At 41.5% G+C, this 18779-nt stretch overlaps 1 protein-coding gene across 1 annotated transcript in view; it reads right to left on the bottom strand.

Moving 5' to 3' along the window:
- Positions 1-2237: 2237 nt before the first annotated feature.
- The window catches only part of zmp:0000001236 (mastermind-like protein 2), a 215507-nt gene continuing 198965 nt past the window's right edge, over positions 2238-18779 (bottom strand). The window contains 3 exon segments of the mRNA XM_034168474.1: positions 2238-3698; positions 4716-4824; positions 5011-5172. Of these exon segments, the coding sequence (XP_034024365.1) occupies positions 2854-3698; positions 4716-4824; positions 5011-5172 (1116 nt within the window). The 3' untranslated portion in view covers positions 2238-2853.

Below are 18779 nucleotides of genomic sequence, written 5' to 3'. Positions count from 1 at the left end.
GACACCGGATTGTGGATCAAGTTTTACTTTATACAGACTTTGAAGGATTACTGTTAGTAGAATTACGCAGATCCAGATTCAGGATCAGGTTTCACTTTATATAGGCTTTGAAAGATTACTTCCAAACTACTTCATGGTTTCTCACCAAATCTGCATCACAGATAGATATTAGAGCATGGAAGACTCCACTGCATTTTGCAGGTGACACGGATCCAGATTAGAGGATGTCAGAAACCTGTGATTGCTCTTGTTTTTGAAATGTGGTGATCATGCTTCATGCAACAAGAGCCAACAACAGATTGATTGGTGCATTATTTACAGGACAAATACCACATTAGTTAGTAGAAGCTAACAGGCTAATTCATTTTATTGTACAAGGCACAAAGAACTGCTTGTTGTAACCTCAGAGCGATTTATGTCACTAAATGTAACTAAACATTTACATCTCCTGTTCATTTTTAAAACCTTCTAGTTAGCACCCTGTCTGCTCTGTACAAGCATGATCCTGTCAAATCTCAGAAGCTAAGCAGAGTGGGTCCCAGTTAGTACTTGGATGGGATATCTTTTTCAAAGACCAGGGGATCTGTGTGTTTCTCAAGGTAAAACTGGAGTTGTGTCATGAAGGGCATTTGGCGTAAACCTTGTGTGAAATCCCAATGCAGATTTGATCAAACATATGCAATTAAACAGCAAACAACAACATAGTTAGCCTTACCTTAGCCTAGTTGTCCTCCTTGTTGCTGTCTTGGCTGTCCCACAAAGTCCAAACAAGTGGAATGTTGAGTAGTATGAAGGTTACATTCCCTGTCTTTATTCAAGTGTTGTTTTTCTGTTTGAGACTTTGATTTATTAATTTCACCCACTCTGTAAGAGCTGCCACATCCTTCTCAGATAGATCTTCTACATTTCACAGCAGTTGACATTCAGCTTCATGGGGCATTACCTCCACCTTGTGCTTCGGGGTATGACTCACAGTGTCACTTTCAGGTCAATACACAGGATCAGGATCCCATGTAGATTGTGCCTTCTTGTGGCCATAGATGATAATGCAGCATCTTTTCATATGTATGTTGCTTCAAAATATGTCAGAAGACCAGCTAAACAAGTAAAAAAAAAACTGACTATGTACTATGTACATGGTATTTATGTGCACTAAAATGTACCTTTCTTATTATTTGACATCAAATAACATGGCCTAAGAAAAAAACAATAACAGATACTTTGTTTACTATGACGGTTTTCTTAATACAAAGCTTATTTAAATATAAAGATGTTGACTCTGACAATGCACCAAAATCCAGTAAAGCCAGGCAAGTGGTACCAAAAGATTAGAAAATTTGTTTTGACTTTGCCATTCAAGTTATATGGCTGCAAAAAAAAAAGGGTGGCTGTACAATAACATATGTATGTTAAAACTGTCTTAAGCCACTTGTCATCGTTTTTAGGTCCCATCTTATCTTAGGGACCTCATAGTACCATATCACCCCAATAGAGCGCTTCGCTCTCAGACTGCAGGCTTACTTGTAGTTCCTAGGGTTTGTAAGAGTAGAATGGGAGGCAGAGCCTTCAGATTTCAGGCTCCTCTCCTGTGGAACCAGCTCCCAATTCAGATCAGGGAGACAGACACTCTCTCTACTTTTAAGATTAGGCTTAAAACTTTCCTTTTTGCTAAAGCTTATAGTTAGGGCTGGATCAGGTGACCCTGAACCATCCCTTAGTTATGCTGCTATAGACTTAGACTGCTGGGGGGTTCCCATGATGCGCTGAGTGTTTCTTTCTCTTTTTGCTCTGTATGCACCACTCTGCATTTAATCATTAGTGATTGATCTCTGCTCCCTCAGCCCCAACCAGTCACAGCAGAAGACTGCCCCTCCCTGAGCCTGGTTCTGCTGGAGGTTTCTTCCTGTTAAAAGGGAGTTTTTCCTTCCCACTGTTGCCAGGTGCTTGCTCACAGGGGGTCGTTTTGACCGTTGGGGTTTTTCCGTAATTATTGTATGGCCTTGCCTTACAATATAAAGCGCCTTGGGGCAACTGTTTGTTGTGATTTGGCGCTATATAAATAAAATTGATTTGATTTGATTTGTTTTTAATTTTAAACAATGAACATGTTCATGGACCTTCTATTTGAAAATAAGGGAGAAGCTACAAAGGGCAGGCTTTTTTTTTTTTATATATAAAAAAGACAATCAGGTTGCCTTAGATTTGGACTGCAAACAAAGAAGAGAACCAAAAAGTAACATTTCAAATAAATCAATTTTATTAATAGCATGTATTATAATGTCTTATTACTATCCCAATAATTATTAAATATCACATGGGGAAAAAAAATAATGGTTACGCCATTTCAGTTGCATCAAAAACTACCACAGATGAAAAAGCATGACCAAAAAGTGAGAAAACATTTGTTGCAAGATAGAGTGTGCATGGCAGCAAAATATGTGAAGGTAAAAGGCGCATTATCATGTTAAATAGTGGCTGCAGACTGAGAAAGACTGGGAATGTCAGAATGACCTTGAACGCAGCACAGCAAGGTTTCCTTTTCACAGTGTGAATTTGGTATTTCGTCTCATAGGAGAGCACTACAGCATGAGCCTGGCAGAGCACAAAAAACAGTGAGTGAAAATAAAATCAGTTCCTTGGTCAACATACCAGAAATAAAATATCCAGACTATTAAAGACAGAAAACAAATACCTTTCACAGTAAATACAATACAAAACATCAGAGTATGCGTGATAACAAAGTTTATAAAATTCCATTTTAACATTATTTACAAATGCTACCCTTTACACCCTGCATCCATAACCTCTATAATCTCAGCTGTGGGTCCATTTTTAGCAACTGGTGACCCAAATCTAAGTGTGACTGCCCAGAATCTCATCCAAATTTATATCTTTCATCCAGTCATCATTCCCAGAGCCAGACTTAAGCAGAGAGTCAATGAAGTCAGAGTCTGTGTTGATCCCTGGAACTGTGTTGTCTCCCTCAGGGAGGAAGTCAAAGATCAGCCGGTTGGCCCGGTTATTCTGATAGCTGCTTGAACTGGGACTGGGCTCGGTGAAGTTCCCTGCCGGCACCCTCTGTTCTGGGGAGGACTGGTTCAGGTTTCCAAGTCCTGTTGGAGAGCCCATCATTGGTTGGCTCCGCCTGGAACCTATGTCGCTTAACGCAGGGTTAAGAGGGAGCATCCCGATGTCTGGTGCTACCTGGTTAGGGGGGCCGATGTTCCTCTGTTGGTAGGGATGGTTCGCCATGTCCAGCTGTACACCCTGAGACTGGAGTGGGTTTGGGAGCCGCCTAACACTGAGCCCAGTTGTCACTTGCTTGTTGGCCGAGGCCCAACTCAAGTTGACATTTGTCATCAAACCTCCGAGACTTTGTCCCAGTACCCCCGAGGAATGCAGGTCAACTGTCGATCTTGAGTGTTGTACACTGGCGACGCTATTCATTCTAAAAGAATTTCCTTGTGTGCTCGGCCCCAGAAATCTGGGTTTGTTTTGATTTAGCCCAATTCTGCTCTGATTGTGTTGCTGCTGGAACTGACCAACACACGCATTTGGATGGCAGTCATTCCCAACACCAAATCTGTGATCTGTTGGTGATAGACTTATCTTTGAACCAGGGCCACATGGGAGGTTGCAAGACATAGTATGTACGTCATTCTCAGGGCCGCTACTTGGAGACTGGGAGGTGTTTTGACCTAAAGGATATATAGCGAAGAAGAAGAAAGAAACAAAAGAACAACAAGAGTAGGACTCATTAGTGCTCCCAAAATCTAGTCACTTTTTCTCAGCACCAAAACAAACACAGAAAAACATAACACAAACTCTGTCTACAACTTTGTTAAGCTATAGACACCTTTATGGTGTCAAATCTCGCGCGTAATCACGTTCTCGCTGGGGAGGCCGAGATTTCGTTGTCACTGTAAACAAGCATTTGCGGCAACTTGTTTGCAACATTGCGTCGTTATGGAGGTGAGTTCAACCAAAATATGTATTAAGGTGTTTAACTAAGACAATCGTGAGTCTTTAATGTTAGTTTTATTAAAAAAAAAAAAGCGTGTTGCTGTTAGGGTCGTGTGTTGGGAACCGGTTCTTTTTGGGTATCCTTAAGAAATGATTTGATCCATCAACATCAATAGCCTTTCTGCTTAACGATTCCCTTATCGGTTCTTCAGAGTGGCCGTTGTTTTTGGGGGTGTTTTTTAGGAAAATGATCATTTCTCTGCATTGATTACAGACCCTGCAGCGGGTCTGTATAATCAACCGTTTCTGCAGCGCGGCTTTGCTTTGAACCTTGAACCAATGAAGCAGTGCTTTGATCTTTGATCTGCTGCTTCGTTGGTTCTTTGTTTTATTTCGCTTTATCTTAATTTTTCCCTGCTAAAACCCTAAAGAGCATATGTCTGTGAGTAATATTTACTTTTTATATGTTAAACCGACCTGTTATGGTCTTCTGAAACAGTTGATAGATGTATTTTATAACTTCAAAATGGGGCTGATGCTAATGCGTTAGCATGTCTATGGCATTTTCAATGTTGAAGTTAGCATTAAGCTGAGCCATTATCAAGCCTCCCTCCCCAGCGCACAAAGGATTCCGGGGTACTCTAAAACTGTGAATACCCAGTCAAAAACAAAGCCTCATGGCAGATGGAATTTAGTCTTACTGGGTTGAATACATCAAATATTTTTTTTGTCTCATCAGTAATGAGAAGTACCTGTGAAGATGTTTCCTTGTTGAACTCCCATTATATTCCTTGATTGCTTGTAGTCTGGCGGTGGTCTTGTGAGATGACGGCTGAAGTGATCATGTGAATTGTCTTTGTCCTAAATTTGCAAAACAAAGATGGAAAACACATTTTGACTGTTGTCAAGATGTTTCTCTGCTCAAAAAAACCTAAGACGTCACTTGGATGAGTGATGACACATTTTGAAGAACAATCAAGAAGCCCAGGTTCATTTAAGTAAACTTCTAGATATTTAGAGCAACTGTACAAATGAAATGTATCTTACTGAGTTGCTGATGATGTGCTGCGGTTGGTTCGGTGCTCTCTGCAGAGTTTTCGCTGCGCCTTTCTGCTGCTGATTGTTGGGTGCTGGAGGTTGCGGCAGTGACTGCGCTGACATGATGCCTAAACTTCCATTAGTGGGCAACCTTGGACCGGCAGGAATACCCTTAGAAGAAGAGACACACAGTGGTATTACAAAAATGTCAGCGGAGATACAGTCAGGTCACACTGTGGAAAAATTTTTGTTATGTTGCCTCTTGACACCACCACAATGGAACTGAAATGAAACAATCAAAATGTACTTGCATGAACCATTTTAGGAATTACGGCCATTTTCAGAGTTCATAAGTAATAAGTAAATATGCATATAAGGATCATTGTTCATATAAATCATTACTTTTACAGCCACTTTCCTTGAGACAAGTAATGGGATGGTGCAGGAACATTTCCAAGTCAGTCAGTATATACTAGACTTGAATCTGTCTGGAGGAGGTAGTTCTCAAAAGCTGAGTGACCATTAAGGAAGGAGACTAGTGAGGGAAGCTGGTTACAGTACCACACTCTCTGAGCAGTGATACTCATGTTTCTGGGTCCTTGGCCTCACAGTTTGTGAGACACCAAGGAAGAGCTTATGGAATCATGAGGTCATTGGACAGACGTGTTTGGTGATGTCGATATCTTTGGAGGAAAGTGAAGGTCTAAGTATTTAAGATCCTGGTGCTTCCCATCTTACTGTATGGTTGGAAGACGAGACTAAGTCTCCTTAATGGTACTTGGGCATCGCTGGAATGGTGAATTAACAGATATGGAAAAACTCTACTGCTTCTACCTGTGCACCTAACTCACCGATTGGATCATCTACCTGCCTGAAGAGTTGAACTAAGTCTAATCAGCTAGTGCCTCAGTGTTAAGGGCCCCAGCAATGGAAAAATGCCAAGGAAATGCCCACATTTCATCTGGCTGAGGCAGATGAATGGTTACTTTTGAGAGTTGGTGATACACTGGTTGTCTGCCTGGATGGCTGCCATCCAGGACCCGTGACATTCCTGTGGTTGTGGTGGATGCAACAACATGCAGCACTAGCCCATGTTCCCAGACCTGACCTGACCATACCGTTTCCCTCTGGGTGCTGCAGCTTCTGCCCACTTCCAAAGACATACAGGTTAGGTGAATTGGTGACTTTAAATTGTCAAAGTCAGTGAGAGTGTGAATGTGTGACAGACTGTCCAGGGTGTACCCCGCGTCTCACCCAATGACCACTCCACCCCCAAACCCCGGTAACCCTTAACTGAAATAAAAGGGCATAGAAAATGAATGGAAGCACGGAAATGTTCATGCATACATCACCTGAAACTACCTGTAAAGTTGATGATTAGTTTTAGCAATAAACTTTATACTAATTATCAATACTGTGTGTGCAAGTGGCTGTCACTGTACAAATACTTATGGGCCCAACTGTAATTTTTTTTTTTAAAGATCTTTTGTTGTTGAAAAATACAAACCGATGCAATCATCTGTATCAGCCACTAGAGGGCAAAAGTCTAAAAGAGATCTGCATCAAACTCTCCAATCTGGTCAAGGCTACTCCCTCTGCAGATAAAAAAAAAGACTTGGAAAGAGGCTTTTTTTGGAAGGGGGAATGAGAGCCCTCTTCAAGGCCTGCCTTTCCCTTGATAATGGTGTCTAAAGAGAGTGGAAAGAATCCCTGAGACAGCAAAAAATATGTGCCGATGGGGAGCTAAGCGCCAGCACCATGACTACCTCCATTTAATAAGCTCTCCTTTACTCATCGCTGTGTTGCATTTGGCAAAGAGCTCTTCCATCCAGCAGAAAGCCCTCCGGCTGCTGGCACTATCACACTGATTAAAATGTTTCAGTCGGTGCTCACACAACACTGAGACCTTCATACCAGCTTTTTGTTTGAACTCTTGTAATCTCTTGAACTGGTGCTTTCTCTGGTGAAAAAAGAAAGAAAGAAAAAAGAAACCTGGCATTGAAAGCATTCAAGTTTGGTTTTGACTAAGGCAAAGATATACTGCAGTTTTCTTTGTTAATTTCTGAACCCTTGCCATCAGTAATGCTACTTCTTCCTGAATTCCTGATTTTATTGCAATGCTTAGAGCTCTTTCATGCAAAACTGCTCATGTGCAGGAGCTACCAGCCAGGTAAATCATAACTAAAGCTGCAATACTTAAATAACTGTCAAATTAATCGACAAATATTTTGATAATCGATTCATAATTTTGAGTCTTTCTTTCACCTCTTTAAATGTCTTTGGTGTGTTGCCAAAACAAGGCATTTGAAGGTGTCATTTTGAGCTTGGGATAACACTGACTGACATTTTTTCCACCTTTTTTCTTTATACATTTTATGGACCTAGCAACTAATCAAGAAGAATAATTCATTTATTAATTGACTATGAAACTAATCATTAGTTGCAGTCCTGTTCATGAGTAGTGACCACCCAGACAGACCTACCGCCATCCTTAAGATCTATGTGAGAAGGATGTGGTAGCTCTTAGAGAATGGGTGAAATTAATAAATCAAAGTCTCAAACAGAAAAACAACACTTGAATAAAGACAAGGAATGTAAGCTTCATACTACTCAACATTCCACTTGTTTGGACTTTGTGGGACAGCCAAGACAGCAACAAGGAGGACAACTAGGCTACGGTAAGGCTAACTATGTTGTTGTTTGCCGTTTAATTGCATATGTTTGAGCAAATCTGCATTGGGATTTGGCACAAGGTTTACGCCAAATGCCCTTCCTGACACAACTCCAGTTTTACCTTGAGAAACACACAGATCCCCTGGTCTTTGAAAAAGATATCCCATCCAAGTACTAACTGGGACCCACTCTGCTTAGCTTCTGAGATTTGACAGGATCATGCTTGTACAGAGCAGACAGGGTGCTAACTAGAAGGTTTTAAAAATGCATAGGAGATGTAAATGTTTAGTTACACTTAGTGACATAAATCGCTCTGAGGTTACAACAAGCAGTTCTTTGTGCCTTGTACAATAAAATTAATTAGCCTGTTAGCTTCTACTAACTAATGTGGTGTTTGTCCTGTAAATAATGCACCAATCAATCTGTTGTTGGCTCTTGTTGCATGAAGCATGATCACCATATTTCAAAAACAAGAGCAATCACAGATTTCTGACATCCTCTAATCTGGATCCGTGTCACCTGCAAAATGCAGTGGAGTCTTCCATGCCCTAATATTTATCTGTTTGGCAAATTTGGTGAGAATCTGTGAAGTAGTTTTGATATAATCCTTCAAAGCCTATATAAAGTGAAATCTTGATCCACAATCCAGATCCAGATCCGTATCACCTCCAAAATGCAGTGGAGTCTTCCATGCTCTAATATCTATCTGTGATGCAGATTTGGTGAGAAACCATGAAGTACCTGATCCTGGATCCAGATCTGCGTAATTCTGCTAACAGTAATCCTTCAAAGTCTCTATAAAGTAAAACTTGATCCACAATCTGGCGTCGTAGACCGAACAGTCCCCCCTACAAAAAATCCCCCCCGATGACACGGTTCATGGATTAACACCTTGTTTCTGCTTAAAACTGCACTCCAGTCATCATCTATCTCAGCGACAGACATCTGAAGCTTTTGTACAACAATCATTTCCACATAAATTCAGCATTATATCATCATAAAAGGCGATATAAGTGATCAGAGTTGGCTAAACAAGCTGCTAGGTGATGCGTTTACTGCGCATCGGACATTTCAAGCGTCACAGAATTTCGCCTCGTTTCTGCTCAAAACATCCTCACTTTAGCTTAAAACTGACTTTAGAATGATTTAAGAGGTTTTACCTTAATTGACAGTAGGGCTGCACAATATGGCAACATTAGCTGAACTTTCTGGTCTTTTTAAGAAAATCCTCCTCTACAGCACTCCATGAGGAAGCTCTGTTTTATATTTTAATTAAATTTATACCAAGATGTGGAGATTTTCTATGTTTGAGGGGTTTTTTTTTTTTGTACTTGAAATGGCATCAACAAATTAAAATGTGTGAAATACCAAGTCTTCCAATACTTTTGAGGGCAATTGAGAAACACTCGGGCAGCATCTAACGAGGTTTATTAGAAAAGTATCCGACCTTATTATTTTTTTCAAAAACCATATGGATTTGAATCACGTGTGATTGCGTCAGACAAGCTTGAACCCTTGTGCGCATGCGTGAGTTTTTCCACGCCTGTCGGTTGCGTCATTCGCCTGTGAGCAGGCTTTGAATGAGGAGTGGTCCAGCCCCTTCGGTGGATTTTCATTGTCAGGAAATGGCGGAATGATTTGGGCTTTTTTTCCATCAGAATTTTTTCAGAAACTGTTAGAGACTGGCAGCTGGAAACCATTAGAAAAATGTATCTGGCTTTCGGTGAAAATGTTACGGGCTTGGTAGAGAATAAGGAGTGTTACTGTCGCTTTAAGGACGGCCCCCAGCGGGGGCCACAATTTCCACAATTTTCCACAATTTCTCGGATAATCACTCGATGGAAAAACCACCGACAGCTGTCTGAACGCCATGTCAAAGCCGTCCTGTGAGACCAAAATGGAGGTGGTTTTGTCTCGCTCCAGTAGCGAATCCATCGTGATGTGCAAAGCCTCCGCTCGGCTTTCCATGACAAAATCTCTTGTTAAAAGTGAAATCTGCCGGAAAATGGTTGATGTCCAGTTCTTGTGATAACCAGAGAAATGGCACACGATGGTCACGGCTCCAGACAGCCATCCATTTAGAAATTAAATGGTCGTTCAGCCTGTCGATAGCGGCTTCGGAGCGCGGCGTGCCCCACAGCCACTGGGGGCCGTCCTTAAAGCGACAGTAACACTCCTTATTCTCTACTAAGCCCGTAACATTTTCACCGAAAGCCAGATAAATTTTTCTAATGGTTTCCAGCTGCCAGTGTCTAACAGTTTCTGAAAAAATTCTGATGGAAAAAAAGCCCAAATCATTCCGCCATTTCCTGACAATGAAAATCCGCCGAGGGGGTGGACCACTCCTCACTCAAAGCCTGCTCACAGGCGAATGACGCAACCGACAGATGTGGAAAAACTCACGCATGCGCACGAGGGTTCAAGCTTGTCTGACACAATCACACGTGATTCAAATCCATATGGTTTTTGAAAAAAATAATAAGGTTGGATACTTTTCTAATAGACCTCGTACATCTCAAATAAGCAAACAGAGCATGAAATTAGCTGCTGCTCATTTTATTAATCTAAAATCACAGGAGAAACATGCAGTGGTGGGCACAGCTAACCAAAAAGATAGTTTTGATAACAGCTAATCAGCTAATTGAAACGTTATGTTTTATGATGCTAAACCGATAAACCACCCAAAAAATTATCAGAAGCTACAGCTAACCAATAACTTTCTGTATTGTCTCCGGTACACACACAGAATATACAAAGGGTTTAATGCTGTTGTCCATGTGGAGCGTGATCAGAGCGTCGCAAGTGCATTTCTCCTGTTGTGAATGTACTGAGATTACCCATAATGCACTGGACACAGCATGTCCACACTAATACCTTCAAAATTAGTGCATTACTTTAAAACTAAAACATATCTGATATTTTCACTTTATAAACTTCAGAAGTGACATTAATTTAAATAACTTGCCGAAATTAGTTTGAATAAAACTTTAACCATAAGTTAAAACTGTATGCCTCTGGATGACTTGGGTGATATTGCTAGCAAACTAGTATGGGGTCAAAAGAAATTAGGGTGTCCCCCCCCCTTTTTTTTGTGAGTAGTTCTCCTTTGTCTGCAGAGGATAGAGCAGTTTGTCTTGAAACTAGCTGTCTTCTGTTTGCAGAGTATAGAACTGTACATCTACTACAGTCAAATCTTTAATGTCAGACTTAATAAATGCTAGCGGTCTAAAAATGATTAGACCAACATTTATTGGAAGCTAATTAGTTTGCTGATGGTTTTCAAAATATCTGAAAATCTAATCTGATAATGAAAACATTAGCTTTGATAATTAGCGGATAAACACATATGTATAAGGCAACCTGAATTAAAGGAGAAATGCCACTTTTACCAACCTGTACCTAATTTCTGGCATAAAATACGGCTGTTTACTCACCAATATAACTTTGCTGTCATTAGCAGTCCATGGTTCAGGCGAAGTGTTCAGGTTCAAATCTGATTCAAAGATTTTTCTTCTTATACTAAGATGGATTAGAACTTTTTTGTAGAACGCAGTGCCAACTACTGTACAGGAGGGACCTAGCAGTCAATATGTGTCACAGATTTCAAAATGGCTCAACCAGACATGCAATGAAATGTCAATCATCTGGGTGGCACCTGGGGTGTCCAACACCCATAAAGTGAAACGTGATCCTGAATCCGTTATGAAGAGTGTGACAAGTATATCCAGCACACTGGCTTTAAGTTGTGCACTTTTTGTGGCCAGTTCTAATTCCAACCTGTCTTTGGTGTGGGCACTCACTGTTCCCAAGCCTGCAGTAGGTGAAACCATTTGTCATGAAGGACGCCAATGCGCACCAAATCCAAGTCAACACGCGGTGTGTGTACAGTGTCAGCCACTTTGTTGATTTAAAATGTTTCCCAGGGTGCTACAAATTAGAAACCCAACAACGCACTGAGCAGAAGTCATTACTTAGAGGTCTGATGTGTCGCTACAGGGTGGTGACTTTGTGGTTTCCCCAGAGCACAGCAGAACGAGAGAGAGATAAAACTGCGCATTTGTGCGGAGGATAATGAATGGGACTGAAATGTAGAGAAGGAACAAGACAGGATTACAGAATGCGACAAGTTGTCAGAACTCACAAGCCATTCCAAATGAGCTAAAATTCACCTTCCCCGCCTGATTTCAACCCACACGGTAAAAGCTAAGCATGGCAATGAGGTGCGGCAGGGATCAACACAGTGGTTTCTCCTGTTCAACCCACAAAACAGACTCACTGGCTTTGATTCACTCCATCCGTTAATGAAGACTGAGAAAATGTGACCGTCACAGACGTGTGCTTTCTTAGCATGTTCACTGAGTAATCCTCTGTCATCCTGATGTGTCATGAAGTTGTTTTCCATGTTTTCCCCTTGCTCATTCTTCACAAACGTGCTGTAAATGAGTACCACATGTGGCCTCAGAGAAGGAGCGCAGTGATTTAGCCTCCCATCCTGCTGCAGCGCCGGAAGCTGACAGTGATCCAGGCCCAGCCTTGCCGGCTCTCCGACTCAGGACGCTGTCCCCGGGGACCGCCTCGGCATCTGGACTTGGCCGCTGCTCCCTTTCCCAGGAAACAAATACTCCCTTCACAGTGCTGCCAGGCCTGGTAGGCTGAGCCGTCACGGCCCCGCTCAGAGCCGCACTGAGAGGTGCAGTGCCACAAGAACATTAATGAGTTTTAAAGCCTGCTGTTTATTGTCAGTATTTACTGCCAACAGAACGTCTGTAACTACTGTACTGTCAACACCAAAAGCATGGTGTCCTGCAGAAACAAAAGCACACCAAGATCTTTGTAAAACCCAAAAACTGAGTTCAAGCAAAATTGTTGCCACTTGATGCAAGAGTGTTGTCCAAAGTGCAACACAAAAAAGATAAATTGCCCAGGCTGTTGAACATGTGCGTGTAAAATAAAGCTGCAGAACTGATTTCTTTTTATGTTAATCCATGCCAGTAGGAGGCGCAGAGTAGCCAAGAATTATAAAACTGGAAACAACCAGCTAACCCTGATCATACCCAACGTGGTAACACATGGGGTAGTACTGTTTCAGTACATGTGCTTCTGTTCATGTGTGGACAAAATAACTGAGATTACTGATCTGATTTGAATCAAACATGATGGAACAACTGAGGGTCAACTAAGGACAAAGATACTTGATTTTTTTGAGAAATCAGTCAAAAATCAAGTTCACAGGACAGAGTCAAATTTTTGGCCCATGTCAAACAATGGGGTCTCCTCAGGAACTGGTTGAAGATGAAGCTATGGTTGTTACTAAATATTAATATAAAGTTTTATTACGTGGCTACGACAGTACGCAGACTCTGATTGGCTGATTTCTGGTCTGATATTTTCCCATATCAGATCGTTGCCATGACAATCAGTCCGGATCGTCAATCAGATTTGCAACTTTGTTTACAATTTTCACAGCGTGAAAACAAAACAAAGAGCGAACAAAGAAATATGAGCAACGACGAGGACCATTCTCCGAGCAAATTTTGTTACACTGACGAGTTTGAATTGGTGGAACAGCAAATGAACTCAAAGTGAACATGCAAAATGAAGACCAATAAGCTGAAAACACAGCTCCGAACAAACAAATTATTAACCGAGCAATCTCTCCTCATACTGGTCACGTGACCTTTAACGTTGGGTGACCCTGAGAAGTGAAATTCACGGTCATAACTATTTGGCAATTTGTTGCTAATATTGATTAAATGTGGTGGAGGGCTTATGTGTTCATCAAAGATAAAGTGGTTCATTTTTGGACACAACTGAGCCAAAGTCAAGGCAACACAGATTGTGACATTTGGATGGTAACCAATGATCTATAGTGAAGACCGGATGTCATTGGTACCCATGTCTCTTTAGACAATACTTAGATACAGCTGCAATGATTTATGTCAAACAGACAGTTAGTGAGACTCGGATCAGGCATACACCTTCCAGTGTGATTGAACATCAGCTATGACATTTTGACCATGTGTGACTGCTGTGGCGACAGATAGATGACTGCATTTGAAAGGTGGGCATGGACTGGTTGATGAATGCGATGATGCGTGGTACCAGTGATGTCTCCAGACCTGACCTGACCTTATAGAAGCACTGTACCACTTCACCATGAAGCTGTGTAACCAGCAATGCAAGAGACAAAAGTAAAGGTGCCTTGACACTTGCATGCATTTTGGCTCTGCACTCCTGCGTAATTCGTTGTTACAATGCCACCCGCTGTGTTCCCAGCTGGATGCTGTGCTTTGTGCCGCTGGACGCTGCGTATATAAAACAATTATTTTGTAGCGGATTAATTATGTTCTCTCAGAGTTTGGCTGTTGAAAACACCTCTAATCGCTTCCGGAATCACAGGACTGTTTTAGCTGGAGCTTTCTCTCTCTCTTTCTCCTATACTTCATGAGGTGGAGAACACATCTGGAACAGTCTAAAAGGTAATTATTTGTATTTATATTGTAATGGCTTGGTAAAACAGTTGCATGTTCATTCCTTCTTATAAGTATCTGTAAAAGTATGTTTATGATAGATTTAACATCTCATTATAATCGTTCAGATGAGCTGCGCTGATGCAATCGCTCGCACTCACACTGTTTTTTAACCAGAAACCTACAGTATAACTCCTTCAGAACTGTATAGTTGTCTTGGTGGCTTCTCTCACTAGTCTCCTTCTTGCACAGCCACACATTCTGTGTGAATTGCTTCCTCCAAACAGATTTACCATCCATTACCCTACTGTTTGTATTTCTTAATGATTGACAGAAATGAGGTCCAAGACATTCATTCATTCACTCACTCATTTTCTAAACCTGCTTATTCTGGTTAAGGGTCACAGGGGGCTGGAGCCTATCCCAGCATCCATAAGGCAAAAGGCAGGGTACACCCTGGATCAGAAACCAGTCTATGACAGGGTCACATACAGTGGGTAAAATAAGTATTGACACGTTACCATTTTTCTCAGTACATAGATTTATAAATGTCCTTCCGACATGAAATTTTTACCAGATCTCATACTAACAATCCAAGTAATCCACACGTGCAAAGAAGCCAAAACAAATATGTACAGAAATTTAATTGTGTGTAATAAAATGGAATGACACAGCGGAAAAATTATTGAACACGCTTCCTAAATGTATTCAATTCTTCATACAAAAGCTTCAAGAAGCCTCCTGTATGGAGAAACTGGTCTCATGCATTGCTCAGGTGTGATTTTATTGTTATGTGGGCCGCTGAAGAGGAGGTACTGCTGGCCCACCACCACCAGAGGGCACCCTGCTTGGAGTGCGGGCTCCAAGCACGAGAGGGCGCCAGATCCAGAAGAAGTGACAGCTGTCAGTCATCCTCTGCACCAGCTGTCACTCGTTCATCATCATCATCACCACCATAAAAACCGGACTGCAACTCCACCTCCTCGCCGAGAAATCGCAACGACTGAAGAGGTAATTTCTCTGCTGACTGACACTTTGTGTAATAATCTGAACTTCTGTTGCAGCCGTTTTCCTGGAGTGTTGCCTTGTCTGTGGGATTGGCGTTTGGTGTGACAGCGACGGCTTCGCCTCACACCCCAACCCAGATAAGTGGTTAACCAGGAGCTGCACGAGTGTCTGATTGGAGGTGGAGGTGCTCCCTCCTAACTGTGTATGGACTGTGGATTACTGAGTGTGCGGACTCACACTCATTCATCTTATCTCTGCTTTCTGCCAGCAGTACCAGGGTCGACAGCCGAAGACAGAGGCCACCTGGGGACTCGGGACTTGGCGGCTCCGGTGTTCTTCAGACCGTTGGTGGTGGAAGCCGTGTGGGACGCGGCTTCTCTCTCGTCGGGGGTCTTCTATCTTCGAGCCTGCCCACACGTCACCTGGTGTCAATTGACTGTGCAGATTTCTGTGAATTTAGTTGTGTATTATCACAACATTAAATTGTTACTTTTTGGCTTATTCATTGTCCGTTCATTTGCGCCCCCTGTTGTGGGTCCGTGCTACGACACCTTCCCAATATTTGTCCCAGTCTTCAAATCTTGAAGGTTCAGTGGACCTCTTCTATGAACTCTGATCTTTAGTTCATTCCATAGATTTTCTATTGGATTGAAGTCAGCTGATTGGCTGGGCCATTCTAGCAGTTTTATTTTCATTCTCTGAAATCAAACTGACTTTTTCCTTGACTGTGTGTTTGGGATCAATGTCTTGCTGAAATGTTCAACCTTGTTTCATCTTCATCATCTTGCTAGATGGCAGTAGATTTTTTTTTTTTTTTGTCAAGAATGTCTCAGTACATTTTTCCATTAATCCTTCTTTCAATTATATGAAGTATGTCAGTACTGTATGCATGATGTTGCTACCTCCAAACTTCACTCTTGGTGTGGTGTTTTTTGGCTGATGTGCAGTGCCATTTGGCCTCCAAACATGGTGTGTATTATGGCATCCAAAGAGTTCAATTTTGGTTTCATTTTACCAGACTATATTCTCCCAGTATTTCACAAGCTTGTCTAAATGCTTTGCAGCAAACTTTAAACAAGCTTCAACATGTTTTTTCTTCATCTGTGGAGTGTCGTGTGGTGAGCGTGCATACAGGCCATGGCGGTTAAATGGATTACTTATTGTTTTCTTTGAAACAACTGTTCAAAGAAAGCGATACTTCACTCTTGGACAATTTTCTGATAATTCTTTTCACTTCTCTGTCAGAAATCGTGCGAGGAGCACCTGGTCAAATGGTGAAATGATGCTCTTTCCACTTTCAGATTATGGCCCCAACAGTGCTCTCTGGAACATTCAGATGTTTAGAAATCCTTCTGTAACCACTGCAACAATAAGGTTGCAAAGATCTTGACAGAGCTCTTTGCTTTTGCCCATCATGAGATGTTTCTTGTGTGACACCTTGTGTGACACCTTTTTGTAGGCAATCAGTTGAGACTGAATCAACTGACATTAATTTGCACTGACCCGGGGCAGGATTGCTTTCTAATTACTGATCGATTTTAGCTGGTATCTTGGCTTTCCGTGCCTTTTTGCACCTCCCTTTCTTCGTGTATTCAATACTTTTTTACTATCATTTCACATTATGAAACATAATTTATTTTCTGCACATATTTGTTTTGGTTTCTTTATATGTGTGGATTACTTGGGTTGTTACTGACATGTCAATAGTGCTTTTAGAAAGATATTTACTGAGAAAAATGTTGATGTGTTAAATACTTGTTTTACCCACTGTAGAGATAGACAAACCCAATTACACTTGCATGCATACTGATGGTCAATTTAACGTTTCCAATTCGACTAACCTGCATGTCTTTTGCAGTGGGAGGAAGCCATGTGAACATGGGGAGAACATGCAAATTCCACACAGAAAGGAACAGGCAGAAAGTGATCCCAGGACCTTTGTGCCGTGAGGAAACATTGCTAACCACTAAGCTACAGTGCTGCCCCTAGATACGTATATTCAGTAACTTGGAAATGTTTGTGTATTATTACATCCTATGACTTCTCCAAAGAAAAGTGGTTGTAAAAGTGATGATTTGTATAAAATATGTTGCCTACATGCATTTAACCAATAACTTGTGTGCTCTTGAAGACGCAGGCACAATGTATACAAATTGCTGTTATCCATTTCAATTCACTCACTCATCTTCAACCGCTTACTCCAATTAAGGATCACGGGGGCTGGAGTCTATCTCAGCAACCACAGGGCATGAGGCGGGGTACACCCTGGACAGGGCACCAGTCTGTCAGAGGGCCACATATGACAAACACATTCACACCCACACACACACCTATATACAATTTAAAGTTTACAATCTACCTAACCTGCATGTCTTTAGATGTGGGAGGAAGCCGGAGCACCCTGAGGGAACCCACACAGATACGGGGAGAACATGCAAATTCCACATAGAAACGACCAGGTGGAAAGTGATCCCAGGACCTTCCTGCTGTGAGGCAACAATGCTAACCACTAAGCCATTGTACTGCCCCAACTCAATTCAATGCAATTTATTTACACAGCACCAAATCACAATGCTGCCTCAAGGTACTTCACCCGAGTAAGATCTAACCTTACCAACCAACCCATCCATCCATCCATCCATCCATCCATCCATCCATCCATCCATCCATCCATCCATCCATCCATCCATCCATCCATCCATCCATCCATCCACACACTACATTTTACAGGTTACACACTTAGACTTTTCCAACCATTAGGAATAAACATCAGATGTTGGGAGGGCAAACAAGTATTATTAAAATTGTCAATCACAATTTGTATTCAGACACATTTTGTATGACCTTTTCAATCAATTTAATGCCCTTACACATTCCAATACTGAAACCAGAAAACACTTGTTTTTCTATCTTTTCTATAAAAATGCAAAAAATATTCTGCAAGTGATGTGACAAGCAACACTAGACATCATCCCTGGAGCAGCATTGCTTAACAGCACAACGGCTTAGGTTTCATAATGCATTAATGTCTTGCAGTTTGTGCTGGCAGAGATGTGTTCATACTGACATGCCAAGTGTGTGAGGTTTGACCTCACAGCTTAAGACTTAACGCAGTGCTGATTTTGAATTTTGACATTTTTGAATTAGTAACTGATTATCTTCTCTGTTAAAAACGCCATCTGCGTTTGTAGCAGTTTTAAAAAGATTTTCCATTCTCAGTGGAAGCGAGTCACTCGTGTTACACATGGGATCAGGGCACTCTTTCAGGACCTTTATTTCTCTGCCATTACTAATTCAGCTCACTGTGGGAAGAGACTTTCTTTTCCTCCTCTCTGTGAGCTGTCCTTTTCTCATTAGCTGAACCGTTAACCCTCTGCATGCTAACCCCAAAAATACAAACACAGATTAGCATTTTTTAAGTGATTCTTGCTTCTACACCAGGAGACCTAAAGTAGTATGTTTTATTTTTTCACACAATCTGTACATTGAAACACAAAAACTGTTCAACCGCAGAGAACTGAAATGTAACCTTGAGGCCAAATGATGGTGGGGCTTTTGCTTTCAGTATTCTGGAATTTGGAAGAGTCCACTTTTTAATAATTTAACAAGATCCATTTAAGGCTTTTA

This window comes from Thalassophryne amazonica, chromosome 4, assembly GCF_902500255.1.
Source record: "Thalassophryne amazonica chromosome 4, fThaAma1.1, whole genome shotgun sequence".
Lineage (NCBI taxonomy): Eukaryota > Metazoa > Chordata > Actinopteri > Batrachoidiformes > Batrachoididae > Thalassophryne > Thalassophryne amazonica.
The sequence above is the reverse complement of the archived record's forward strand: the minus strand, read 5'-3'. Positions and strand labels throughout refer to the sequence as shown.